Here is a 27,994-nt window from a genome sequence, read left to right as displayed (position 1 = left end):
GGCGCACGCTGCTCACGCCCGGACACGGTTGCAAGAGTTGTTTGTAGAATACCCTGCGTTAGAACAGTTAGAAGTGAGTAGAGAAACTGACCAGTTGATGTTGAGCTTCTTCTTCTTCCAGTGCTGCTCCTCCAGCGCGTCCTTCTCGGAGCGCTCGTACAGGATCTTCTTGTACAGCTCGCGGAACTTCTCCGGCGGCGCGCCCACGTCCAGGTTGTTCTAGAATCACAAATCAACATACAACTTCCCTTTCACTCGGTTCAAAACTAACTAGCCTAAGTCATCCGCATTCAAATTAATCGATTCTCGCATCAAAATATGACGATCCTCCTAATAAATATCCTGCAGCAATCGAGAAACTCTTCAACTATTATTATAAATACACGTATTGGCAAAGTGGTGCGGATAATCACAAGCACACGTAATCTGATGGAATGTTTCACGTTGCTGCTAGCGGCAATTGTTTGAAGTCATTTTACTCCATAACATTCAAAATGAGGGCAGCATCCGGCGTGCACCTAGCGAATTGAAATTTTTTGTACATTATTTTTATTGATAAAGTGATTAGTCGATTGCTGACTTACCTGCAGGTCGAGGTTGGCGAGCTTGGCGAACTTGCTCTCGTCGATGGGTGGCAGCAGCGCGGGCAGCCGCCGGTTGGCCTGACACACAATACAATACAACACATTATACTAATAAATGTTTAGTGACCGAGCGAGCGAAGCGCTCGGTTTCAACTTGGGCTCTACAGATCGCATGCTTGAACCGATATTCGTGGTCTTTGTGAGCAGATAAGATAATTATTGTTTTTTCATTTCAACTTTGAGTACTTTTCAAAATGGCGGAACCATACGTTAATAGGTTCATTCATGAAGCTATGCAAGTATGCAAAGACAAACCCGCGAGTGTTTGTGTTATTTGTAAATGAAGGGTGTGTACGCACCTTCCGTATCTTGTGCACGTACTCGCTGGGCTCGGGCGGCGCGCGGCGCACGGAGGTGATGACGCTCTGCCGCGCGTTGTTGGCCGCCAGGATCTCCGCTATGCTCCTCTGCTCTCTGTGTTTGTAAATGAGCGGTGTGTACGCACCTTCCGTATCTTGTGCACGTACTCGCTGGGCTCGGGCGGCGCGCGGCGCACGGAGGTGATGACGCTCTGCCGCGCGTTGTTGGCCGCCAGGATCTCCGCTATGCTCCTCTGCTCTTTAGCCTGCTGTGCCTTCAGTTCCACCGGCTCCGGCGGCTCCTCTGGATGTTTGTCTTCAGGTAACTTCTTCACCTAAAATCGATGACGAAATAAACTTTTCCTTAAAGTCTTTCGACGCGGAATTAAGTGTTGTGTAATTAATTAGAAAAAAAAAATCATATATGATGTATTATTGAACTTGTCTACAAAGTAAGTAATAGTTCCTTGAATTTGACACAAGAGGTCGTTGTAGATACTGCGTACATTCTATGATAGGTAAGGGCCGGTACAGACGGACCGCAACTTGTATGGAACTGCAACGCCGGCGTGCAGTTCCCATACAAATTGTAGTCGGGTCGTGAAAAAGTGGTTTCACCATTCGGTGAGGCACCAAACAGCTGTGCGTGCGTGTGTATCTATTACGTATGTACAAACAGCAGCACTCGTAACTGTCCGTCGGTGGACCTTATCCCTTCATAATAAGGTTTACGAACTGTTGGTTAACAGTGTGGGCGATGGTACCTGCAGTTCCAGCTTGACCGCGAGCTTGGTAAACTTGCTCTCGTCGACGGGCGGCGGCCGTTGATTGGCCTGCCACAAACAACACACACACATTCAACAAGCAACTCACACTCTCATAAGCACACATGTGTGTATCTTACAAAACTCAAAACTTATTACTGTCTCTTTTGGAATGCTAAAATATTTTTTATTTTTTTAAATATTACTTAGAATAGATCGATATCATTTTGATATTTTTCTCATTTTTTTAGCTTCTTTCGGCATCTTTTACGGACATTTTTTACACGGAGCAAAATAACGTAATCGACGGGTTCGAGTATATAAGGTGTCGGTGGCGGGCTCGGCGTTCTATCTACTTGTGGAGCTCTAGGTTGTTATAACTGATGTGTCACCTTGTCCTCGTGCAGGTGCTTCTGTATCAGCTCCTGCGGTAGCGGCGGAAGTGGGTTCAGGCTCTGCAGCTTGGTCTTCTCGTCGGCGTGTTTCCCGCGGTCGGCGGGCTCGACCAGCACGGCGTCGGCGGGCGGCTCGGCGGGGTGGGTGTTGCGGATGTGACGCTCTAGGTTGTCTTTGCGGCGGAAGCGGCGGCTGCACACGCGGCAGCGGAATGGCTTCGAATCTGCCATGAGAAATTCAATGATACAGTAGGTAATACAAAGATTAAAACAGGAGATGGCGAATGCGAGCGGCGCGAAGCCGTTTAACACAAGGCAAATTCGTTTGGAATATTGGTGGCGTTTATGACACATTTTTCAGGAATATGATCTCGAGGCTCGCAGTCCAAGACCACTAGAAGTACGTACCCTAAACGACAACCAATAAAGTTAATATATTAAAAATAATCCCCATCCCTATAAACCATACGAAAGTACTGTAGGGACTAGAAGTCGAGGTGAGGCTGACCGTCGTGCACGGCGGCGTGGCGGCGCATGTCCTTGCGCGCGTGGAAGGCCTGCGGGCAGCGCGGGCACAGGTGCGCCCGCGCCGCACGAGCAAGTACTGTAGGGACTAGAAGTCGAGGTGAGGCTGACCGTCGTGCACGGCGGCGTGGCGGCGCATGTCCTTGCGCGCGTGGAAGGCCTGCGGGCAGCGCGGGCACAGGTGCGCCCGCGCCGCACGAGCAAGTACTGTAGGGACTAGAAGTCGAGGTGAGGCTGACCGTCGTGCACGGCGGCGTGGCGGCGCATGTCCTTGCGCGCGTGGAAGGCCTGCGGGCAGCGCGGGCACAGGTGCGCCCGCGCCGCACGAGCAAGTACTGTAGGGACTAGAAGTCGAGGTGAGGCTGACCGTCGTGCACGGCGGCGTGGCGGCGCATGTCCTTGCGCGCGTGGAAGGCCTGCGGGCAGCGCGGGCACAGGTGCGCCCGCGCCGCACGAGCAAGTACTGTAGGGACTAGAAGTCGAGGTGAGGCTGACCGTCGTGCACGGCGGCGTGGCGGCGCATGTCCTTGCGCGCGTGGAAGGCCTGCGGGCAGCGCGGGCACAGGTGCGCCCGCGCCGCACGAGCAAGTACTGTAGGGACTAGAAGTCGAGGTGAGGCTGACCGTCGTGCACGGCGGCGTGGCGGCGCATGTCCTTGCGCGCGTGGAAGGCCTGCGGGCAGCGCGGGCACAGGTGCGCCCGCGCCGCACGAGCAAGTACTGTAGGGACTAGAAGTCGAGGTGAGGCTGACCGTCGTGCACGGCGGCGTGGCGGCGCATGTCCTTGCGCGCGTGGAAGGCCTGCGGGCAGCGCGGGCACAGGTGCGCCCGCGCCGCACGAGCAAGTACTGTAGGGACTAGAAGTCGAGGTGAGGCTGACCGTCGTGCACGGCGGCGTGGCGGCGCATGTCCTTGCGCGCGTGGAAGGCCTGCGGGCAGCGCGGGCACAGGTGCGCCCGCGCCGCACGAGCAAGTACTGTAGGGACTAGAAGTCGAGGTGAGGCTGACCGTCGTGCACGGCGGCGTGGCGGCGCATGTCCTTGCGCGCGTGGAAGGCCTGCGGGCAGCGCGGGCACAGGTGCGCCCGCGCCGCACGAGCAAGTACTGTAGGGACTAGAAGTCGAGGTGAGGCTGACCGTCGTGCACGGCGGCGTGGCGGCGCATGTCCTTGCGCGCGTGGAAGGCCTGCGGGCAGCGCGGGCACAGGTGCGCCCGCGCCGCACGAGCAAGTACTGTAGGGACTAGAAGTCGAGGTGAGGCTGACCGTCGTGCACGGCGGCGTGGCGGCGCATGTCCTTGCGCGCGTGGAAGGCCTGCGGGCAGCGCGGGCACAGGTGCGCCCGCGCCGCACGAGCAAGTACTGTAGGGACTAGAAGTCGAGGTGAGGCTGACCGTCGTGCACGGCGGCGTGGCGGCGCATGTCCTTGCGCGCGTGGAAGGCCTGCGGGCAGCGCGGGCACAGGTGCGCCCGCGCCGCACGAGCAAGTACTGTAGGGACTAGAAGTCGAGGTGAGGCTGACCGTCGTGCACGGCGGCGTGGCGGCGCATGTCCTTGCGCGCGTGGAAGGCCTGCGGGCAGCGCGGGCACAGGTGCGCCCGCGCCGCACGAGCAAGTACTGTAGGGACTAGAAGTCGAGGTGAGGCTGACCGTCGTGCACGGCGGCGTGGCGGCGCATGTCCTTGCGCGCGTGGAAGGCCTGCGGGCAGCGCGGGCACAGGTGCGCCCGCGCCGCACGAGCAAGTACTGTAGGGACTAGAAGTCGAGGTGAGGCTGACCGTCGTGCACGGCGGCGTGGCGGCGCATGTCCTTGCGCGCGTGGAAGGCCTGCGGGCAGCGCGGGCACAGGTGCGCCCGCGCCGCACGAGCAAGTACTGTAGGGACTAGAAGTCGAGGTGAGGCTGACCGTCGTGCACGGCGGCGTGGCGGCGCATGTCCTTGCGCGCGTGGAAGGCCTGCGGGCAGCGCGGGCACAGGTGCGCCCGCGCCGCACGAGCAAGTACTGTAGGGACTAGAAGTCGAGGTGAGGCTGACCGTCGTGCACGGCGGCGTGGCGGCGCATGTCCTTGCGCGCGTGGAAGGCCTGCGGGCAGCGCGGGCACAGGTGCGCCCGCGCCGCACGAGCAAGTACTGTAGGGACTAGAAGTCGAGGTGAGGCTGACCGTCGTGCACGGCGGCGTGGCGGCGCATGTCCTTGCGCGCGTGGAAGGCCTGCGGGCAGCGCGGGCACAGGTGCGCCCGCGCCGCACGAGCAAGTACTGTAGGGACTAGAAGTCGAGGTGAGGCTGACCGTCGTGCACGGCGGCGTGGCGGCGCATGTCCTTGCGCGCGTGGAAGGCCTGCGGGCAGCGCGGGCACAGGTGCGCCCGCGCCGCACGAGCAAGTACTGTAGGGACTAGAAGTCGAGGTGAGGCTGACCGTCGTGCACGGCGGCGTGGCGGCGCATGTCCTTGCGCGCGTGGAAGGCCTGCGGGCAGCGCGGGCACAGGTGCGCCCGCGCCGCACGAGCAAGTACTGTAGGGACTAGAAGTCGAGGTGAGGCTGACCGTCGTGCACGGCGGCGTGGCGGCGCATGTCCTTGCGCGCGTGGAAGGCCTGCGGGCAGCGCGGGCACAGGTGCGCCCGCGCCGCACGAGCAAGTACTGTAGGGACTAGAAGTCGAGGTGAGGCTGACCGTCGTGCACGGCGGCGTGGCGGCGCATGTCCTTGCGCGCGTGGAAGGCCTGCGGGCAGCGCGGGCACAGGTGCGCCCGCGCCGCACGAGCAAGTACTGTAGGGACTAGAAGTCGAGGTGAGGCTGACCGTCGTGCACGGCGGCGTGGCGGCGCATGTCCTTGCGCGCGTGGAAGGCCTGCGGGCAGCGCGGGCACAGGTGCGCCCGCGCCGCACGAGCAAGTACTGTAGGGACTAGAAGTCGAGGTGAGGCTGACCGTCGTGCACGGCGGCGTGGCGGCGCATGTCCTTGCGCGCGTGGAAGGCCTGCGGGCAGCGCGGGCACAGGTGCGCCCGCGCCGCACGAGCAAGTACTGTAGGGACTAGAAGTCGAGGTGAGGCTGACCGTCGTGCACGGCGGCGTGGCGGCGCATGTCCTTGCGCGCGTGGAAGGCCTGCGGGCAGCGCGGGCACAGGTGCGCCCGCGCCGCACGAGCAAGTACTGTAGGGACTAGAAGTCGAGGTGAGGCTGACCGTCGTGCACGGCGGCGTGGCGGCGCATGTCCTTGCGCGCGTGGAAGGCCTGCGGGCAGCGCGGGCACAGGTGCGCCCGCGCCGCACGAGCAAGTACTGTAGGGACTAGAAGTCGAGGTGAGGCTGACCGTCGTGCACGGCGGCGTGGCGGCGCATGTCCTTGCGCGCGTGGAAGGCCTGCGGGCAGCGCGGGCACAGGTGCGCCCGCGCCGCACGAGCAAGTACTGTAGGGACTAGAAGTCGAGGTGAGGCTGACCGTCGTGCACGGCGGCGTGGCGGCGCATGTCCTTGCGCGCGTGGAAGGCCTGCGGGCAGCGCGGGCACAGGTGCGCCCGCGCCGCACGAGCAAGTACTGTAGGGACTAGAAGTCGAGGTGAGGCTGACCGTCGTGCACGGCGGCGTGGCGGCGCATGTCCTTGCGCGCGTGGAAGGCCTGCGGGCAGCGCGGGCACAGGTGCGCCCGCGCCGCACGAGCAAGTACTGTAGGGACTAGAAGTCGAGGTGAGGCTGACCGTCGTGCACGGCGGCGTGGCGGCGCATGTCCTTGCGCGCGTGGAAGGCCTGCGGGCAGCGCGGGCACAGGTGCGCCCGCGCCGCACGAGCAAGTACTGTAGGGACTAGAAGTCGAGGTGAGGCTGACCGTCGTGCACGGCGGCGTGGCGGCGCATGTCCTTGCGCGCGTGGAAGGCCTGCGGGCAGCGCGGGCACAGGTGCGCCCGCGCCGCACGAGCAAGTACTGTAGGGACTAGAAGTCGAGGTGAGGCTGACCGTCGTGCACGGCGGCGTGGCGGCGCATGTCCTTGCGCGCGTGGAAGGCCTGCGGGCAGCGCGGGCACAGGTGCGCCCGCGCCGCACGAGCAAGTACTGTAGGGACTAGAAGTCGAGGTGAGGCTGACCGTCGTGCACGGCGGCGTGGCGGCGCATGTCCTTGCGCGCGTGGAAGGCCTGCGGGCAGCGCGGGCACAGGTGCGCCCGCGCCGCACGAGCAAGTACTGTAGGGACTAGAAGTCGAGGTGAGGCTGACCGTCGTGCACGGCGGCGTGGCGGCGCATGTCCTTGCGCGCGTGGAAGGCCTGCGGGCAGCGCGGGCACAGGTGCGCCCGCGCCGCACGAGCAAGTACTGTAGGGACTAGAAGTCGAGGTGAGGCTGACCGTCGTGCACGGCGGCGTGGCGGCGCATGTCCTTGCGCGCGTGGAAGGCCTGCGGGCAGCGCGGGCACAGGTGCGCCCGCGCCGCACGAGCAAGTACTGTAGGGACTAGAAGTCGAGGTGAGGCTGACCGTCGTGCACGGCGGCGTGGCGGCGCATGTCCTTGCGCGCGTGGAAGGCCTGCGGGCAGCGCGGGCACAGGTGCGCCCGCGCCGCACGAGCAAGTACTGTAGGGACTAGAAGTCGAGGTGAGGCTGACCGTCGTGCACGGCGGCGTGGCGGCGCATGTCCTTGCGCGCGTGGAAGGCCTGCGGGCAGCGCGGGCACAGGTGCGCCCGCGCCGCACGAGCAAGTACTGTAGGGACTAGAAGTCGAGGTGAGGCTGACCGTCGTGCACGGCGGCGTGGCGGCGCATGTCCTTGCGCGCGTGGAAGGCCTGCGGGCAGCGCGGGCACAGGTGCGCCCGCGCCGCACGAGCAAGTACTGTAGGGACTAGAAGTCGAGGTGAGGCTGACCGTCGTGCACGGCGGCGTGGCGGCGCATGTCCTTGCGCGCGTGGAAGGCCTGCGGGCAGCGCGGGCACAGGTGCGCCCGCGCCGCACGAGCAAGTACTGTAGGGACTAGAAGTCGAGGTGAGGCTGACCGTCGTGCACGGCGGCGTGGCGGCGCATGTCCTTGCGCGCGTGGAAGGCCTGCGGGCAGCGCGGGCACAGGTGCGCCCGCGCCGCACGAGCAAGTACTGTAGGGACTAGAAGTCGAGGTGAGGCTGACCGTCGTGCACGGCGGCGTGGCGGCGCATGTCCTTGCGCGCGTGGAAGGCCTGCGGGCAGCGCGGGCACAGGTGCGCCCGCGCCGCACGAGCAAGTACTGTAGGGACTAGAAGTCGAGGTGAGGCTGACCGTCGTGCACGGCGGCGTGGCGGCGCATGTCCTTGCGCGCGTGGAAGGCCTGCGGGCAGCGCGGGCACAGGTGCGCCCGCGCCGCACGAGCAAGTACTGTAGGGACTAGAAGTCGAGGTGAGGCTGACCGTCGTGCACGGCGGCGTGGCGGCGCATGTCCTTGCGCGCGTGGAAGGCCTGCGGGCAGCGCGGGCACAGGTGCGCCCGCGCCGCACGAGCAAGTACTGTAGGGACTAGAAGTCGAGGTGAGGCTGACCGTCGTGCACGGCGGCGTGGCGGCGCATGTCCTTGCGCGCGTGGAAGGCCTGCGGGCAGCGCGGGCACAGGTGCGCCCGCGCCGCACGAGCAAGTACTGTAGGGACTAGAAGTCGAGGTGAGGCTGACCGTCGTGCACGGCGGCGTGGCGGCGCATGTCCTTGCGCGCGTGGAAGGCCTGCGGGCAGCGCGGGCACAGGTGCGCCCGCGCCGCACGAGCAAGTACTGTAGGGACTAGAAGTCGAGGTGAGGCTGACCGTCGTGCACGGCGGCGTGGCGGCGCATGTCCTTGCGCGCGTGGAAGGCCTGCGGGCAGCGCGGGCACAGGTGCGCCCGCGCCGCACGAGCAAGTACTGTAGGGACTAGAAGTCGAGGTGAGGCTGACCGTCGTGCACGGCGGCGTGGCGGCGCATGTCCTTGCGCGCGTGGAAGGCCTGCGGGCAGCGCGGGCACAGGTGCGCCCGCGCCGCACGAGCAAGTACTGTAGGGACTAGAAGTCGAGGTGAGGCTGACCGTCGTGCACGGCGGCGTGGCGGCGCATGTCCTTGCGCGCGTGGAAGGCCTGCGGGCAGCGCGGGCACAGGTGCGCCCGCGCCGCACGAGCAAGTACTGTAGGGACTAGAAGTCGAGGTGAGGCTGACCGTCGTGCACGGCGGCGTGGCGGCGCATGTCCTTGCGCGCGTGGAAGGCCTGCGGGCAGCGCGGGCACAGGTGCGCCCGCGCCGCACGAGCAAGTACTGTAGGGACTAGAAGTCGAGGTGAGGCTGACCGTCGTGCACGGCGGCGTGGCGGCGCATGTCCTTGCGCGCGTGGAAGGCCTGCGGGCAGCGCGGGCACAGGTGCGCCCGCGCCGCACGAGCAAGTACTGTAGGGACTAGAAGTCGAGGTGAGGCTGACCGTCGTGCACGGCGGCGTGGCGGCGCATGTCCTTGCGCGCGTGGAAGGCCTGCGGGCAGCGCGGGCACAGGTGCGCCCGCGCCGCACGAGCAAGTACTGTAGGGACTAGAAGTCGAGGTGAGGCTGACCGTCGTGCACGGCGGCGTGGCGGCGCATGTCCTTGCGCGCGTGGAAGGCCTGCGGGCAGCGCGGGCACAGGTGCGCCCGCGCCGCACGAGCAAGTACTGTAGGGACTAGAAGTCGAGGTGAGGCTGACCGTCGTGCACGGCGGCGTGGCGGCGCATGTCCTTGCGCGCGTGGAAGGCCTGCGGGCAGCGCGGGCACAGGTGCGCCCGCGCCGCACGAGCAAGTACTGTAGGGACTAGAAGTCGAGGTGAGGCTGACCGTCGTGCACGGCGGCGTGGCGGCGCATGTCCTTGCGCGCGTGGAAGGCCTGCGGGCAGCGTGGGCACAGGTGCGCCCGCGCCGCACGAGCAAGTACTGTAGGGACTAGAAGTCGAGGTGAGGCTGACCGTCGTGCACGGCGGCGTGGCGGCGCATGTCCTTGCGCGCGTGGAAGGCCTGCGGGCAGCGCGGGCACAGGTGCGCCCGCGCCGCACGAGCAAGTACTGTAGGGACTAGAAGTCGAGGTGAGGCTGACCGTCGTGCACGGCGGCGTGGCGGCGCATGTCCTTGCGCGCGTGGAAGGCCTGCGGGCAGCGCGGGCACAGGTGCGCCCGCGCCGCACGAGCAAGTACTGTAGGGACTAGAAGTCGAGGTGAGGCTGACCGTCGTGCACGGCGGCGTGGCGGCGCATGTCCTTGCGCGCGTGGAAGGCCTGCGGGCAGCGCGGGCACAGGTGCGCCCGCGCGCGCCGCCGCCCGCAAGCGCCGCACGAGCAAGTACGCCCGCAACCCGTACCTGGCGACAATCATTCATAGATTCATTACATCCTGCATATATACAAGTTGATTTAGAAAATAACGATAAAACGTGAGTGTCAGGATGGCGGGTGTCTGACTCCTGACGTGTACCGCAGCTCCATATGTTGGTGTACACCCGCCATCCTGACACTCACCATAAAACGTATATGGCTGATAAAACGGCCCAAAAGGTTTAAGTCGATCAGTTCTTTTATGTTCCACATTATTTTGCCAATCGTTTTTGATAGTTACCGTTATGTTTGGCGACGTGCTTGCGATAGTTGCTCGAGTCCCGGAACCGTCGGCCACACGTCTCGCAGCCGTACGGCCGCTCGTCCGAGTGAGTGAGCGCGTGCTTGCGCAGCGCTGTTAGGTTGTTGAACGCTTTGCTGCACTCTGGACACGGGTATTTCTTTTCCTCTGCAAAAAAATATACGTATTTTATAAAGACTTCTTCATAGGAATGAAGAAGATAGGAATGAAGGAGATTTAATTTCAATAATCATAGTATAGTAAGTTCATTTTTTAGGAGATCTTGCAATCGCGGCGGGTCATTGATAATGGTAAAACATAATTTAAAAAGTAAGGAGCGTAAAGACATTGTTGACATGTCTGTGGAACGCCTTATAGAACTTTCTTGTGTTGAATTGGAACAATTTATAATTATATGCGTGTACAGGCCCCCATCGGCAGACTATAACTTATTCGAATCGGTCATAGATGAAGTACTTAGTAGTGTTTTTGGAAGTCATAAAAATATAATTGTATGTGGTGATTTCAATATTAATTTGCTAGAAAATTCGCCATTATGTGGAAGGTTACTAAATACTTTTAAATCCTTCAATTTAGTCAATTTATTTTGTGAGCCCACTCGAGTCACAGCAACCAGTGCTACATGTATAGATAACATCTTTAGTAATAATGACGCGATTAGTAAATCTGTTATTAACAACCTAAGTTCTGACCACTGTGGACTAAAAGCTTCTTTCAGCGGGAAAACTGAAGAAATTCCTCAAGACACTTTGTGCAGGCCGATTTCCGAAAGTCGCCTAGGTTTATTCAATCGTAATATTACTAAACAATTATGTTGTCTTTCATGTACCCAGGAAAACCCTGACTGTTTGAGTTCCGAGTTGTTTAATTGTATTAAAAAGGAATTTGATGCCTGTTTCATTCAGAAAAAGGTGCAAGGCAAGGCTAAGACTAAATTTAGCGACTGGGCTACACCGGATATTCACGAGAAAAGACGCCGGCTCTACGACTTATATGATTTAAAGGCAACTGATAAAAGACCGGAATTTCTGGAGTACGTCAAAAAATATTCTAAATCTTTTAAAATGTTGTGTGTCGCCGCTAAAGCCGATTATTTGTCGAAAAAGATCCTAAATTCCAGCGATAAAGTCAAAACTGTATGGCAAGTTATCAGTAATGAAACTGGAAAACGTAAACTGAAGGATCCGCACTACAACCTACGAATTGCTGACACTTTAGTAAGTTCCGACCGTGAAGTGGCAGATCATTTTGAGCGGTTTTTCTCGAATATCCCGGTAGAAACAACAAGATCCCTTAATTCATCGCCAGACGTCGCTGAAGAAATTTTGAAGACAAATGTGGCAGAATGTACAGAAATCTTCAAATTTTCGTATGTCTCTCCGAATATAGTTCTTAAGACTTTTAGGTCTTTAAATTTAAAGAAAACAGAAGATCTTTGGGGCCTGTCTGTCAAAGTATTAGATTCCATTATTGAGTCAATTACACCATACTTAGCTGAGATTTTCAACAGATGCATTGATGCTGGAATTTTTCCAGATATTATGAAACATAGCAAAATTATCCCTCTGTTTAAATCAGGAACGAGAACAGATCCCACGAACTTTAGACCGATTTCAATACTACCGGCATTAAGCAAAGTGTTCGAGAAACTTATTCTGAATCAACTATTGTCACATTTCAACAGAAACAAACTGCTTGATAGCAATCAATTTGGTTTCACCAAAGGTCGATCAACTACTGACGCCGGTGCGGTACTTCTAAAACACATCGTTGATGCTTGGGAAAAAGCTCAAGATGCTGTTGGAATTTTCTGTGATCTGTCAAAGGCATTTGATTGCGTTGATCACGAAAATTTAAAGAGAAAATTAAGCCGCTATGGGATAAAAGCTAGTGCCCTTGACCTGGTCTCATCGTACCTTTCGGATAGAACTCAGCGAGTAGTTATTAATGGAACTCAATCGGCGGGGTCCCCGGTAGCCCTCGGAGTGCCTCAAGGTTCAATTCTTGGTCCCTTCCTGTTTTTGGTATACATTAATGACTTACCAAAGTTGTACAAGATAGACATGATATAGTGTTATTTGCAGATGACACTTCCCTTATATTTAAAGTGGACAGAAAGGAAAATAGCTTCGAGAGCATTAATGACGCGCTATCTACCATTGTAAACTGGTTTACGGCAAACAATTTGCTTTTGAACGCCAAGAAAACCAAATGCATCAAGTTTACGCTACCTAACGTCAAGCAGGTAAATAACAGCAAGATTAAAATAAAAGGTGATACGCTGGAATTTGAGGATCGAACTGTTTTCCTGGGAGTCACTCTAGACTCCAAACTGCAATGGCATGCACATATAGGCACTCTAGCCGGAAAACTTAGTTCAGCAGCCTATGCAGTGAGGAGAATCAAACAACTGACAAACGTAGAGACGGCCAGGCTGGTATACTTTAGTTACTTCCATAGTGTTATGTCTTATGGAATTCTGTTGTGGGGAAAAGCGGCAGATATTCAGACAATATTTGTGCTGCAAAAACGAGCTGTACGTTCCATCTATGGACTGGGCGCTCGAGTATCCCTAAGAGAGAAATTCAAAGAAGTTAACATTCTTACCGTTGCATCTCAATACATACTAGAGAATATTATGTATGTTCGGAAAAACATCCACGAATTCAAGGTTAACAGTGATATTCATAACTATAACACTAGAAACAAACATAAACTTGCTGTGCCCGCCCACCGCCTCCGTAAGGTTAGTACGTCTTTCGTCGGGAACTGTACACGTTTTTATAACAAAGTCCCCACTGATGTAGTGAATTTACCACTTCACAAATTTAAGTCGCACATTAAGCGCTCCTTGTTAAGTAAGGCGTACTACACTGTAAATGATTTTATAAACGATAGAGATGCTTTTAAGCCGGTAGCTTGATTTCATTAGTATAATAAGAGTTAAATAAATATTGTTTTTTTTTTACATTGTGAATTAAATATGCTAGTGTCCAGTAGAATTGACACATGAGACAATGATGTTCTCGCTTGATTATATTGTTTAATGTAATTTTAGTTTTGGACACTTGGAGACCTTATACATCTCTAAGTACATATTTATTTATTTGATTTTTATTTTTGATTGTACATACCAATATTTTTAATGTTTCTGACACTTAGAGACCTTTACATCTCTAAGTCAACTTAGGCTAGTAATTATGTGAAGCTATACTGTCTTTTTATGTAACATATGAGCACAAAATGCAGTGTCTTACAGCTACATGTTATTACTATTTAATATTAATATAGGCCGGTAGCTTGAACATGTCATGCTCGCTTAAAAGTCTTTGCTTACGGTGGCGTCGTTGATCGGGTCGCCACTTTCCCGAATGAAGGTTGAGGGAGACGATGGCTGAGATACGCGTCATACTCGTGAACGGGTGCTGTTTGTGGAGACTGGTCTGTTTAAGCTAACACGAGCTATTATACATACTTAGTAACTTAATTTTTATTAATTAATTACAGTGAGACGCCTCATTCTGTTCTCGTATGTTTCTTTTCTCTTAATGAATGTATTAATTATACAGGATATTGACTCTTGGAGACCCTATACATCTCTAAGGATAACTTGATAAACTATATAATCTTATAGTTCTGACACCTAGAGACATTTACACCTCTAAATATTATAGATTTTTTTGTGTGTGTTTTTTTATCTGTATTTTGTATGTAATTCGACATTAAGAGACCATATACATCTCTTAGTAATTGTAATACGTTAGATTGAATTGTTAGTTTTATTTTATAAAATTGTTGATGTTATTATTTTTGCTTTTATGTAAATTCAATGTTGACGTGTAAAAGTGCCCTTGTGGCCTATTTGCTGAATAAATGTTGATATTTGATATTTGAAGAAGGAGGAGACAGAAGGACTTATACAAGAGTATAAGACAGTCTAAAAAACCTAAGTCAAATTCTAAGGCTGCCTTTCTGCTGAGGCGAAGATGAAAGGAGACGTGTGGTAATATAGGATAACGAATATAATCAATGCTATTGGTTGATGGCCGCACGTCTCTCATCTCCGTTCATCGTCGCCTCAGCGAAAGGCAGGTGAAAGTAAAGGGCATCAAAGTTTCTTCAGCTTCAACATAGGCCAGGAAAGCTACTGACTGGTGTGCTTGAGCTTGTGTCGCTGCAGCTTGGACATCTGGAAGAAGCCCTCGCCGCACAGCTCGCACGCGTACGTGCGCTCGTTGCGGTGCACCCGCATGTGGTACTTGAAGTGGGAATGGGACGCGAAACTCTGGAACAACAGGTTTTGTTAGACATGTATAGGACCACTGAGTAAGTAACAGTACTAAAGTATAGAAAGTTCTCTTAATTTAGAGATTTAGGTACTCAAGTTGGTCCAAATGATTAGACCTACTGAAATTTTGCATACCTTAAACCTTACATAAGCATAGGTAAAGCTTTGGCAAAAATGTAATGTCTAAACTGATGATGTAGACTAACATTAGGTGGTAATGGTGGTATAATGACATTAATGACTCTGTTTATAATACAATGCAACCCAATTGAGCTTGGGCTTGTTGACTTATCTCAGTTATCTGGTTATCTCTAGATCAGTGCACATGATAAAAGCTTGTATCAATAACTTTGAATAAGATATGATTGTTTAACAGAATCAACTTGAGAAGATACTTCTATTGTAATATTTAGGTAAATTAGGTGAGCTCCAAATCTCTTCATACACATTACACTACACAAAACTTCCAGATTTGTCCACCCATATTAATACTAGTGGCTCTGTGAGCTGTAGACCTTGCGAGAATAGCTTAAAACTGAATAAATGTATGGCTCCATCAATCCAAAAATTGGATTAAAAAAATTCTATTGAATCATCAAACCTGCTCACAAAATTTCACGAATCGGTTTAAGATTGTGACCTGTCGATAACATATGAAAGCATTTTAACCCAAGCTGAAATGGAGACGTTCACTAATGCTTGGTCAAAAATTGTCAGGCAGTCATGTGCACCTACCTTGTTGCACTCAGGACACTGGTAGGGCTTCTGTTGTCCATTGCAGTAGGCATGGTAAGATACCTGACTCCGAGCATGGAACTTCCTCTTGCAAGCTGTACAGAAGTAACACCTCCGATTCCCATCTGGAATTTTATTACAAATATACAATGACATCTTTTTATACAACTTTATAAATGTGTGCTTAAAGTTCTTGGGAAGGTCTTGACAAGTATTTGATAGGCTTGCAAATGAAAACAAGTGCAGTCAGCAATGAAAGGATATCCCAAAATCATTTTTGACAGTTCCTTGTTAATCTGGCACTTTGGTGATATCCACGCAACAAGTCACAAAATGGTACCCCACAGTCGAGAAAAGATAACTGAAGAAACCCTTAATGAGATGGAATGATGACATGGTACAGTCATAGATATTCATTAATTCATTCATTCATTGAGTCATTTAGGGTTTACTTTACATTGATTGGGTATTTCATACTGTTAGTGTTGACAACCAAATTGAGCCATTTAGCTCAACAATTAAAGCCCGTGACTGTACAAGTGGCAGCCATACCAGAGTGGCTTTAGACCAAAGGGAATGGAAGAGGCATAAAGGCCTTTACTGAAGGACAAACAGACAAAGAATACAAAACATGGCAAATAATTCATAGTAATAACCATGGTGTTCTTTGTAGGTGTGTGAATAACAACAACAACACAACAACAATAACAGTATATTAACAACTATCCATGCCAGCTAAAGTGCCATCATTTCACAAGACTGATTTACCAGTAACACTCAAAAAGTACAAGATAAAACTATACGCTTAACAGACATTATTACACACATAATTACTTATAGTGTCTTATGTAAACATAATGGGCTACAAAGAATGCTCTTACATTTCTCTAGACCAGCTGAAGGATTATGGCTTTCTAGAGCATGCATATGAGATCATACACACCTGTTTCTACCCTAATGTGAGAGGTCTCCAGCTTCTTCTTCTTCTCAGTCTTGTCATAACAGTATTCTGCCTGAGACTCTTTCTCATCCTCCTCCCTCCCTAGCAGGAAATATTGGAGAGGGAATTCCGTGCGGATCGGCTCGGGATCGGCATTGTCGCCGTCCGATGGCGGCCCCTCGCTGGGCTCCGGAGTGTCCTCGGGCTCTTTGGGGCTGCTCTCCGCAGCGCACGCAACGCAACCGGCCGTCTCATGTAACAGACAGTCCATACACTTCACATGCCCACAGCTTTCCGTCACCAAGCGATTAGTCGTCGAGTTTATAGCCTTCTTGTTGAGGCAGTGAACACAAACTTGCGATTCCATATTTCATAACAAAAACTTAGAGGTTATCGTTGATGCTTTTATAAAATTTTCATTATATTGTTCACGGTGATAGAAGCAACGCTTGCTTTTAATTATGATTTGAATAAGAAACACATTTAGGTATGTATAATAGACATTATAATAAAGATTTATACATTTTTATAGCAGAAAAATTGAAACATCAAACTTTGCGATGCAAAGTACGTTCTGAAGTAGTTACAAACGTCAAGTCGGTTGTTAAATTGTAAAACTGGTCAAACAAGTCGAAACTAAAGAAATAATTAGTTGAAATTATTACAAATTTAATATTTCAAAGTGATATCAAAACCTTTGAAATATTATATCTGTAATATTGAAAAATGTATGAATTAATTATGATTTGAAATATAAGTCCATGTTTGAAAATAGATGGTCAAGCAAATCTTGTCAGTAGAAAAAGGCGCGAAATTAAAACTTTCTATGAGACGATATCCTCCTAAATTTTTCAAATTTGCCGCCTTCTTTACTGACAAGATCTGCTTGACCAACTATATTATACATATATTATAAGTTGTTCCGAACGGTTCTGAACGGCTGCCGATGACAGTGATTAAAATGCGTTCAACATCCAGAAATGCATTATTGTATATCTACAAAATAAAATTATATCGTACGTGTTTTGCTCGTATGCGTGTATAAAGGCATATTGGGCCAACGCAGGCTAGTCCAAAGGACGCAGCCATGCGGTAGAATGAGATAGCAATATCACTTGCTCCCTCTAACGCATAAATGCATCCCCCAGACTGGTATGCTCTTCGGATAGTTCAGATCAAAGTTCAGATTTGGTTCAGATGTTCAGATTACCCTTGAAGTCCTGGGCTACAATCACGAAAATCGAAGTTTACAAATTGCGGGCATCTTTTTCTGTCGGCCTGTAAAAGAGAAAGTGCGAATTTTGATTTTCGCGGTAGCCCCTATTGTTTAAAAAAATATATACTTTCGGCTAAATTAACAAACATCCGGGTCAGATATGTCAAACGAAAAAGAAATGTCGTCATCATCTAGTGACTTCATTGGTTAAATCATATCCTTCAATACTTTTTCCACCAATCACATACCAGGTGCTCCACATTACTGCCAATCAGCACTTAAGCAAAGTTGTCGAATTCAACAAATGAGAATCGAAACTCCAGTCAATTGAGTTTCGTACCTACGCCTCAAAGGGTAGCGTTTTTAAAATAAATGGTTAATACTTACTAAATATAATCTCAAAAATGGTAAGCTCATGCAATTAAATACGATACAAAGCATCTATTTCAACTGTAAAGTCATATATATTACTTCGACTAGACATGTAACCTCAAAAATAAAATTATTTTCAGGATGTCTTTCTAATGATTAGGCGAAAAAAATTAACCATCTTCACGGACGCTAAAGACACGACAACGGTACTGGAATTAAAGAAAATGATTGAAGGTGAGTGCGTCTCGAATGATTTGAGATAGGTCTATTTTTAGTCTTGGACAATGTCAGTCGGTTAGCGTTCGATTTATACTGTTTACTGCCTAATTTTCTCTCGAAAGCCTGGGCTGGCAAGGAATCAGCTGACAGACTACAATACTGTGTGTACCAACTTGGCGCCGTACGTCTTTTTCAGGGAACCATATCTTGAATTCAAAACACTGAAAAACACCATGGTTTTAATAATACAAACATCGTATAAAAACATGTTTTATTACATTGGCGCTAAAAAATAAGATTTGTTCTTGTGCTATGTTTCGTAAGAATATTTTCTTTGGGATATTTTTAGGCTGCATATCTTTATAAATTAAACAAGCAAAACACCTAAACTTATATTTCAAATATTGTAATGATTGGTTGTATTTAATTTGTAAACCTCAGTTCCTGTGTTACATTTTTCCAGTGCACTGCTTACTCTTACAGCTTGTTTAAAATGGGTAGAAAACAACATTAGCCAATCAACTTACATTGTTACTTTCATGCATTTTATCCAAGGTTGAAGATTTTTATTTCCAATGCTATGATGAACTAGTATAACTATTGGTAATGCTTGTGTCTCTTTATGTCTGTATCACAACTATCAGTTGCAACATGCTCAGGCCCCTGTTTCACCAACGTGACAGGTGCGACGAATTGTAAAATCACTGTTGCTGACGTCACAGGCATCCATGGGCTACGGTTACCGCTTACCATCGGGCGGGCCGTATTCCTGTTTGCCACCATCATTGTATTAGTAAAAAAAACTTTATGATATCGGAAAAAAACAGATATTTCTCTTGCTAAGTTTATGACAATTGTCACAAGAAACACTACAATTGTCACGAAATTCCGACATATAACTCATTACCTGTCAAGAATTACCTACAATTCTTCTAAATCTTTGACAATTGTCAGTAACTTCGCAGGAGAAATATCTGTTTTTTTCCGATATAATAAAGTTTTTTTAAATAATACAATGATGGTGGCAAACAGGAATACGGCCCGCCCGATGGTAAGTGGTAATCGTAGCCCATGGATGCCTGTGACGTCAGCAACAGTGATTTTACAATTCGTCGCACCTGTCACCGATGTGAAATTGGGGCCAGGCAACATGTGATCAAAATGTGACAGGCAAGGCCAACAAGGGTTCTTTTGTTTTAAATTTGTCCATTATTATGATAAGAATTTATTTTATAATATCTATCTAACATTTTTAATTTCGTTTAGTATTTTTGACTATACTTCGTTTTTTTTAGCATTAGAAATTAGGTAAACAATCTTGATGTGTCTTTTAATTGAAAAACACATTTTAAAAATAAGTTACGGAAAATATGTAACAATTATGAATCTAATACGATCATTTATATTCTTCTGCTTTCATAAGTAATAGTTTTATATTTTTATAAAGCGTTTTTCAATTAAAAGACATGTCAAGATCGCTTACCTTCTTGCAAGTTCTTTCTAATGCTAAAAAAAACGAACTATACTTGATACCTTAAAAATATTATTTTGTCCTATAATATTGAAACGCCGATGTTTATGTGTGCAGGCATCTTAAAGACTCCTCCCCAGAGTCAGATGCTGTTCAACAAGGACAGCCAGCTCATGGAAGACGAGAAGACCCTAGCAGAGTACGGACTCACTTCGGCTACAGCTAAAGCTCAGTGCCCGGCACCCATCGGACTTGCTCTAAGGTGTGTAAATCTGGTTATCTTCTCAAAGACTCCTCCTCTGAGCCAGATGCTGTTCAACAAGGACAGCCAGTTCATAGAAGACAAGAAGATGTAAAATTTAAACTAAATAACAAAACAAAATATAAAAGACTTGACCCTAATCACCCCCTTCCGGCATGGTCGTAGCAACGTCAGCGGCGTTACCCTTCTGCACTGCCAGACTTAGTAGCACCACCCGACCTATGATTGCCTGAGATGCCGGACCAACACTTCCATGACAACATTCTTGATACCTATCTGACGACCATGAGCCAGTTATTTATTTAGATAATTTACTATCTACTTTTTATCCTGCTTTAGAACCAACTTTGTACTATAATGTGTTCTTTGTGGCATATAAAAAAAGGGTTAAGGTTTTAAGACGTAGTCTATGGTACATCATATAACACCACCTGCGATCGAATCGACACACGACATTAACAAACAAACATACATACATTGATTGCATAATAATTAGAATAATTACCCTGTATGTATTAATATACATATAATAATATCGCACTATGGTGCATAAAATAAAGGCGAAATTGCGTTTCTCTGTAAAGAATAAAGAAACAACATTTAAAGCCTCTATTCTAGGGTTTTGTTATTTCTTTTACATAAAATCAATCTTTATCTATTTTATAGTATTCAATATTTTTTCCTATGATGGATGTCAATCTCTTAAGTGTTGTTCATGACACTTGGTAAAGTCTATGGCTAAAGCGGCTAGCCGCATAAAGGTTAACAGAAAATAGGTATCACTATTTTCTTTACATACATATGACAAATACAGGTGTCCTAGAATTAATGATAATGAGATCCGCAATAATTCACCGATTCGTCCAAAGATAAGATAGCGGTTAATCCGTGCAGCAACGATACATGTCGCCACCTCACCTACGGATATCTGCATTATATGTCGTCCTCAAAGGTTGCGGGAATCAAATGAATGAATATTAGCAATAATCAACTCTTCAAAAGTAAAGATATGTGACGTTCCACGACAAAAGGTACTCTTTAGATAACGGTTATGTTTTTTTCAGGCAAACAATATAATCCAACACTGGATTTTACAATAAAAGTCGATCTAGAGTCTAGAGGCAGCCAACCGGCCGTTCGACTTACCAAAATCACACAACTTGATTTGTTTAAACCTGTGGTTTAAACCCAAGGTGCCGTACAGACGGACTGCAACCCGACCCGAGCGACTCCAACTTGTATGGGGACTGCACGCCGACGTTGCAGTTGGCGTGCAGCCATAGTGCAGTTCCCATACAAATTGCAGTCGGGTTGCAGTCCGTCTGTATCGGCCCTAAGCTGGTAAAACCGCGTCTCGAGTCGCGCGCGATAAAAACTGCCTAACGCTCGGTCAATAATATTTTTTAGAGGTATCTGGAAAACAAATGCAACTTCACCCAACATTCAAACTGATGCATAATTTGTTCAAACTGTTGGACTCCCTCATCCCACTTCTTCGAGAGCGGACAGATGAGGTGCTCGGCTAACAACCTTAGCCTGCTGTTGTTGCGACGTAACAGGGCGACTCTTTTGCCTGAAGGCATAAGTCGACATCAGTTTGCTTCTCAGCGCACACTAACGTTTTTCAATTAAAAGACATATCAGGATCGCTTATCTTCTTTCTAATGCTAAAACAAGTGCGAGTCGGACTCGCGCACGAAGGGTTCCGTACCATAATGCAAAAAAAAACGGTCACCCATCCAAGTACTGACCACTCCCGACGTTGCTTAACTTTGGTCAAAAATCACGTTTGTTGTATGGGAGCCCCATTTAAATCTTTATTTTATTCTGTTTTTAGTATGTGTTGTTATAGCGGCAACAGAAATACATCATCAGTGAAAATTTCAACTGTCTAGCTATCACGGTTCGTGAGATACAGCCTGGTGACAGACGGACGGACGGACGGACGGACAGCGAAGTCTTAGTAATAGGGTCCCGTTTTACCCTTTGGAACCCTAAAAAAACGAACTATATATCATTAACAGTTTGCTATTTTGTGTCAACAGAAAGGAAAACGGTGAATTTGAAGCTCTGGATCTGACCCCGTACTCCTCCCCCCCGGACCTGCCCGACGTCATGAAGTCACAGGAAGCCAACGGACAGGAGCAGGTAACATAACATGTCACATTCAAAATGGTTTAAGCCCTTCTCCAGGTATATGAACGATTTATCGGCCACATACGCGCCAATTGAAATTCAACCCTAATAGCAATCTGATTTAAGGTTTAAATTAGATTGGACTTTCAGGAAATGTGACTTGTTCTCATATGAATATAAATCATTAAAGCCCCTTTAATTAGAAAATATTCCCAATGGGCCTCTGCTTTGATACTTTGAATTTTCATGTGTTTAAATATATTGAGCAGAAAATGCAGAAATTCATCTAATTTCATAGGTAATTCCACGAACTATCTTACGACCTAATACGTCGATTTACATATACATATATGCCTGAAGAGAGGTGATGTCATCTAAGATACCGTACTATTAGATTGTATGTCTTGCTATTTTGATGACTTGAATTATAAGCCTTTTGTTATTGAAATTGTAGTTTGTGCCAAAGAGACTTTGATACAGACAATTTCAAGAGAATGCAAATCTCAGTCAGTCTATCCACGAAACCTCACTGACTGTGATTTGCACTTTAAGGTGATGAATTCCATTATTTCAATGAATGTTATTTCGCTAGCACACTACTTCTGCCAAGTACAAAAATTTATCTTAGGATCCTAAGGCATTTGACTCAGACGAGTGTAAGCAATGGAGTCCGCCTCGGCCTCTGTCGGTCTCGCAGCCGTCGAGCCCGGCTTGGGCACGGCCCCTGTCCGGGTGTTCGCTGCGAGGGGGCGGCGAACGGTCCGCGGTGGTCCGCTTCAAGCGCGCCGTGTGGCGCTGGGTGCTCTGACCATCTTACAACAATACTTCTCACAAATTGCTCAAAGTATCGGATACTGGAAATGGTTGATTAGTGATTTTGAAGTCCTTTCACAGTCGTTTTCGTAGCCATAAACTTATCAGGATTGTTAAAAATTGACAATGTATAAACCTTGCTAGATAAGGTTGGTTTTGTGTATTACATAAGTTTTCGGCAAAAATTTCATTTTTGGTACAAGCTTTTATCGCCGACTGTACTTTTATTTCCACATGCAACTAATACTCATCGACACACGTTTTATCACAGAGTTCCTATGGCCACCTCCGGTCTCTATCATCAGGCCCCTGTTTCACCAACGTGACAGGTGCGACGAATTGTAAAATCACTGTTGCTGACGTCACAGGCATCCATGAACTACGGTTACCGCTTACCATCGGGCGGGCCGTATTCCTGATTGCCACCATCATTGTATTATTAAAAAAAACTTTATGATATCAGAAAAAAACAAATATTTCTCTTGCTAAGTGTATGACAATTGTCACAAGAAACACTACAAGTGTCACGAAATTCCGACATAACTCATTACCTGTCAAGAATTACTTACAATTCTTCTAAATCTTTGACAATTGTCAGAAACTTCGCAGGAGAAATATCTGTTTTTTTCCGATATAATAAAGTTTTTTTAAATAATACAATGATGGTGGCAAACAGGAATACGGCCCGCCCGATGGTAAGTGGTAATCGTAGCCCATGGATGCCTGTGACGTCAGCAACAGTGATTTTACAATTCGTCGCACCTGTCACCGATGTGAAATTGGGGCCAGATCAGCTCGATGACACAATAATATTGCATTGTCACCCGACTTACATATGTACGCAAAATTTCAGCTCAATCGGAAACCGGGAAGTGGATCAAATTTAACTTGCAAGATTTGATTACAGACAGACAATGGTCAGGTGAAACTAAATAAAAGCTTGTAAAAGTACTTATACAATACATTCTGGATTAGTTATTTACTAGAAATGAACTTATTCATAACAACCTGTTTTCTATGATTTGATGCTTTGGGTTTTGCTAATGATTTTCGATATTCGGTGAATAATAAATAAGTATAATATTATTATTTTATGATATGTAATATTACTTTCGTATTAAATAATTATAAGTTTTAAATCATACACTATCGACAAATTTCATTCGGCATCGCAGTGTAGAAAAGCGTGCACGCTGGCATAAACTAAATACTTGTTTCATTTATAGAGGGAATAAATAACCAAAAATAAAACACTAAAATCAATAAAACGTAACGTGAGCAGTAATAGCGAGAGATACTTATCTCTTTCTCGCTAAACTCGACAACAGACGAGATGGAGCTATATATACCCGATAAGTCGAGATATTTTTATTCCAATAAGAACTCCACGCACGTCACATATACTCGTCGTAGTTATAATTTGAATGAAAGAATATATCTAGACTTATCGGGTTTGACCGTCCACCGCTCGATATTCTCAGTTACATCTTTTGATTTGTAGACAATAAATTTTGTGATTTATTCCTTCAATTCGCTTACACGCTTATCTACACAATCATGTATGTACATGTACTGCTTGAACCCCACCCCGCCCCTGGTGACACGCTGACGGCACGTTTTGCTTGCAGATGGACCAGCACTAGGCCGCCCGACCGGACCGCGCCCGCGCCGCCGCAACGCATATATAAACATACTTATTTTGTTAATCATTTATCGATTTGTGCTCGATTTTAACAATCTGTTGCTACACGTTTGTTTGTAGTATTTTTGTGATGCTTTGTAATGGATGACGTTTTTATTCGGTGCGGGGCGAGATGCTGGGAGCTTCCACGGCACGCCAAGGATCGTAACTCGACACTTTATTGTATGTATCCATTGTATATTATGTGGATCTCGACGTGGAAGTTTCTAGCGAATGTATCAGAACATGATTTTCACTCATAAAAGGCTTTTGGCGAAATATTTCGCGTGATGCAGTAATTTAGATTCATCATTATTTAATAGTATATCGATCAGCACATTAATCAACTAAAATAATATTATACCGAGCATCAACACGCGAGTTCGCCGCAGACCTAAGCCATGACATCTTGTTTAAATCCTTCAAGTTTTTCCGAATATAACATTCGTGCCTCTCATGTTTGCACTAAACAATACTTTTTGTATAACGCTGCAACTATACGGTAGCTTGCTCAGTAGGGCGGGGCCTGCCGAATGGCGCGGCAGTCTTACATTCAAGGAACAATTTCCTTTAAATGATGTCTCCATGGTAGGTTCATACAATCATTGCATTGTTTCGCTCAATCTCTAAACGCTAGTTCAAAATGAAAGAGACCTTTTACTGTCTAAACTGATTTTTTTAATGTATAGTTTCAGTGTAAGTATATGAAAACTTTAGACCATATGAACTTTCTAGTGTAGGTAGTAGAAGGACTCTTTAAATAGGCTTTTTATTTACTACTTTGCTTTTCCCTCGCAGTAAAATCTAGCCAGTAATAGTTATTTAAATGTAACTACTTTTTTATCATTTTATTAAAAGGGGTAGGGGTAATATCAACTTGATTAAGTATTTGATGGTTCCTTGTAACTGTAATATGTGACAGTCTAACGTAAATTAGAAGGGTGGATTCACATGCGTTCTTCATCGCGTTGCAATGGAAGAGAACTACTAATTCAATAATATCTTGATGAACTAATTTGAGTGATACTGAGATGTTAATTTGTATATCTTATGCTTTTTATTATTTTAGTACTTACTAAAATAAAACTGATAACGTTTATTTGGCTCGTGTGTAACAAACTTATCAGTATTCCGTCATTATTTATTAATTAACAATTTTTTGTTGTTGTTTTTTTATATTTCAACGAACAACCAGCGGCTAGCCCCGCTCAGCCCCCCGCCCCTTCCGTGGGGGGCGCATTCACCTCACTAGCCTAACTTCTCTGTTGCTTGTATCTGTCTCTGTCACGTCGGGTGCACTAGCATAGCCCTTATTACGAAGCAATAAGACATTTTTAGGATATTGACGTCATGCCTGTATTTTACGTGAAGTACGCATAATGATACCATCAAGTGGCGCAGCGTAAAACAGTAGTAAAGTGTTGCCAGCTGCGCTATTGTTAGACGCTCCAATAAGTTGATTTATATTCTTAGCGTAATTAAGATTTAAATTAATGATTTGTGATACATAACGACGTTATACGAATTATTAATGCATTTCTTGAAATTAAAATGGTTGAAGTGGTGTTTTTAAAGTATGAAAGTAAAGAACCTTAATTTTTTTAGATATTAATTAAATTTAATAGGTTCCATGTTTTCTTACTTAGCACAGCGCTTCAACTGATTCTAAAACTTTATTTTTGTATACTAATTTGTTACGAATTTATCATTTCAAGTCCTGTATATTAAGTTTGCTCGACAGATATAACCAACAGACCATTGTCCATTGTACATCTTTTTTTTATGATAAAATATTTAACTAGTATAGTTGATAGCTGGTACTTGTAATAGGGAGTAAATAGGAGCTTTTCATCACGGGGCTGCTGCGCCCTCCATTGTGATTTAATAATAACTAATATAACTCCCGTCGCCACTCCACGACGGATCGCTATTTACTTTTTTAACGGGAATTTTAAGCACCGATTGTATTTATCTCGAGTTGGTCAATTTAGGTGCATAGCTAGCTAATATGACCCACGGGTCGGCGAGGTTACTTTCAGATCTAATCCAAGTTAGAATAGTTGGGTATTAAACGATATTGCACTTTATTGTACTATAACATAGGATAGATAATCAAACCATCTTTCACTATGGCCACTTAGGAAAAATGTCTTCATACAAAAATATAATGTGACGTCGTGGTAACATCTACACACAGGTAGGTGGATCTAGAGTACCTAACTAGAATCATACAAGCACAGAAAAATAAAAACCAAGCTATCGGTCACTACAGACGAGACTACATTTCTTATGTGTCTGACAATGAGATGGCCCTATCAGCTGTATGAATACTTGTTGGCTAATAAATTCAATACTCCAATTTTGTATGAAGACACAAAGCTATGCCAGTACCACGCGTAAAATTTCAAGATTTCTTGATTAACCGGTATAGAACCTTGATGGTGTTATTCAATATTGGTTCCCCGGTTAGGTAACCTTAGTGGTTAGTCATTATATCCTCTCGTACAACCCCGTCTCGCTGATGGATAAGTCACATAATCAGTGTAATTATTTATTCAGAGTCTCTTGTGAGTAGAGGCAGACAAAGAACCGATTGCAAAAATATTTCGCTTTTAAAAATTAGGTGCTGGCATCACTATAATTTTTTAAGTAGTCCTTTTTTCGTCCAGTATAGAAGTTTTTAATTTTTATATTTTTAGAAAATTTAGTGAAAATTACACCTTTTGTACGCGTCGGTTCTTTGCTATATGGCTGTACCTGCATTCTGCATTAGTAATGATTCAACTAGAGACACAACGAGACTAGAGTATGTATGAAATAGCGTAGTATTTCATGTGCGCGTATGGAAGTCTACAATTAAATGAACCAGCAGGAAATAAAGCTGTTTTGATTTGTTTTCGGTGTTTTAATTTTGTCCCTATTTGTCTGTTCAAGATGTTTGTATCTATGATCACGGCCGCGCTTGCGTGGGATTTGGTCTGCCATTTCTACTCGCAGCTCCTAGTTCCCAGAACCCCTATTTCATAACATCTACAATTCATCCATTCCATTAAGATCAATCCAGTAGTTTAGCGATGTAAACGTAACAAGCAGTGTCAATATCACAATAATAATAAGGGGTCATCCATTAATTACGTCACACGTTTAGGGGAGGGAGGGGTCAAGAAAATGTGACATGGGGGAGGGGGAGTCAAACATTGTGACGTCACTTTAACTTCATCAGTAACCGAAAATTAATTTATATTTTTTTATTCGCAGTACATTTCAATAATGAGGTTTTGGAAGTAGGTAATTTTCGTTCCTAATTGGTTTTGTGTTATTGTGATAGGCAGACACTCATATTGGCACGTCTGTGCATATTGAGTGATCAGCACATTAAATGTAGATCTTGCGCCTCCACTCGATAAGGGATTTCCTCTTCGGTCACGTAGAATAATTATATATAATGATAGAATAGTAAGTATTGGGAGGATTAGAGTATAGAAGCTGGAAGGTATTACATCTGTCAACCGGTATACTGTGTTTACTGAATCGCCCCTTTCCACCCCGGCGCTCCGCCTATTACATGGCGACCGTGACACGTGAGGACTTTGCGTGAGGATACTGCGGGTATAAGATCATCATGGACGACGACAGTGAAGAGGACTTTGAGGACGAGGCGGCGGCGTCGAACTTA

General features: G+C 47.5%; 2 protein-coding genes across 2 annotated transcripts; one reads left to right on the top strand and one right to left on the bottom strand.

Annotated features, from left to right (window-relative positions):
* Positions 1-12: 12 nt before the first annotated feature.
* On the bottom strand, positions 13-16,654 carry LOC134672120 (zinc finger and BTB domain-containing protein 24-like). Its single transcript, XM_063530037.1, has 11 exons — positions 16,152-16,654; positions 15,209-15,333; positions 14,338-14,470; positions 10,165-10,332; positions 9,779-9,910; positions 2,100-2,326; positions 1,708-1,776; positions 1,090-1,278; positions 944-1,054; positions 585-662; positions 13-219 (listed from the first exon to the last, which is right to left on the bottom strand). Exons 1-11 carry the CDS (start codon positions 16,513-16,515, stop codon positions 13-15), a joined length of 1,803 nt encoding a protein of 600 aa, XP_063386107.1. The 5' UTR covers positions 16,516-16,654.
* A 975-nt stretch (positions 16,655-17,629) lies between these two features.
* On the top strand, positions 17,630-27,213 carry LOC134673251 (elongin-B). The gene is made up of 5 exons (XM_063531216.1): positions 17,630-17,771; positions 17,877-17,970; positions 19,544-19,688; positions 21,734-21,836; positions 24,266-27,213. Exons 1-5 carry the CDS (start codon positions 17,769-17,771, stop codon positions 24,278-24,280), a joined length of 360 nt encoding a protein of 119 aa, XP_063387286.1. The 5' UTR covers positions 17,630-17,768; the 3' UTR covers positions 24,281-27,213.
* The last annotated feature ends 781 nt before the right edge of the window (positions 27,214-27,994 follow it).

This window comes from Cydia fagiglandana, chromosome 2 (genome assembly GCF_963556715.1).
Source record: "Cydia fagiglandana chromosome 2, ilCydFagi1.1, whole genome shotgun sequence".
In the NCBI taxonomy this organism is placed as follows: domain Eukaryota; kingdom Metazoa; phylum Arthropoda; class Insecta; order Lepidoptera; family Tortricidae; genus Cydia; species Cydia fagiglandana.
This window is presented reverse-complemented; position numbering and strand designations above follow the sequence as displayed.

Excerpts from the sequence above, each read along its gene's own strand:
- LOC134673251 (XM_063531216.1), top strand. Across the intron at positions 17,971-19,543 it reads ATTAAAGAAAATGATTGAAG|GCATCTTAAAGACTCCTCCC; the intron begins GTGAGTGCGTCT and ends TTATGTGTGCAG. Across the intron at positions 19,689-21,733 it reads CCCATCGGACTTGCTCTAAG|AAAGGAAAACGGTGAATTTG; the intron begins GTGTGTAAATCT and ends TTGTGTCAACAG.
- LOC134672120 (XM_063530037.1), bottom strand. The coding sequence starts at position 16,515 with ATGGAATCGCAAGTTTGTGTTCACTGCCTCAACAAGAAGGCTATAAAC. Across the intron at positions 1,777-2,099 it reads AGCACCTGCACGAGGACAAG|GCCAATCAACGGCCGCCGCC; the intron begins GTGACACATCAG and ends TGTTTGTGGCAG. Across the intron at positions 663-943 it reads ACGTGCACAAGATACGGAAG|GCCAACCGGCGGCTGCCCGC; the intron begins GTGCGTACACAC and ends ATTGTGTGTCAG.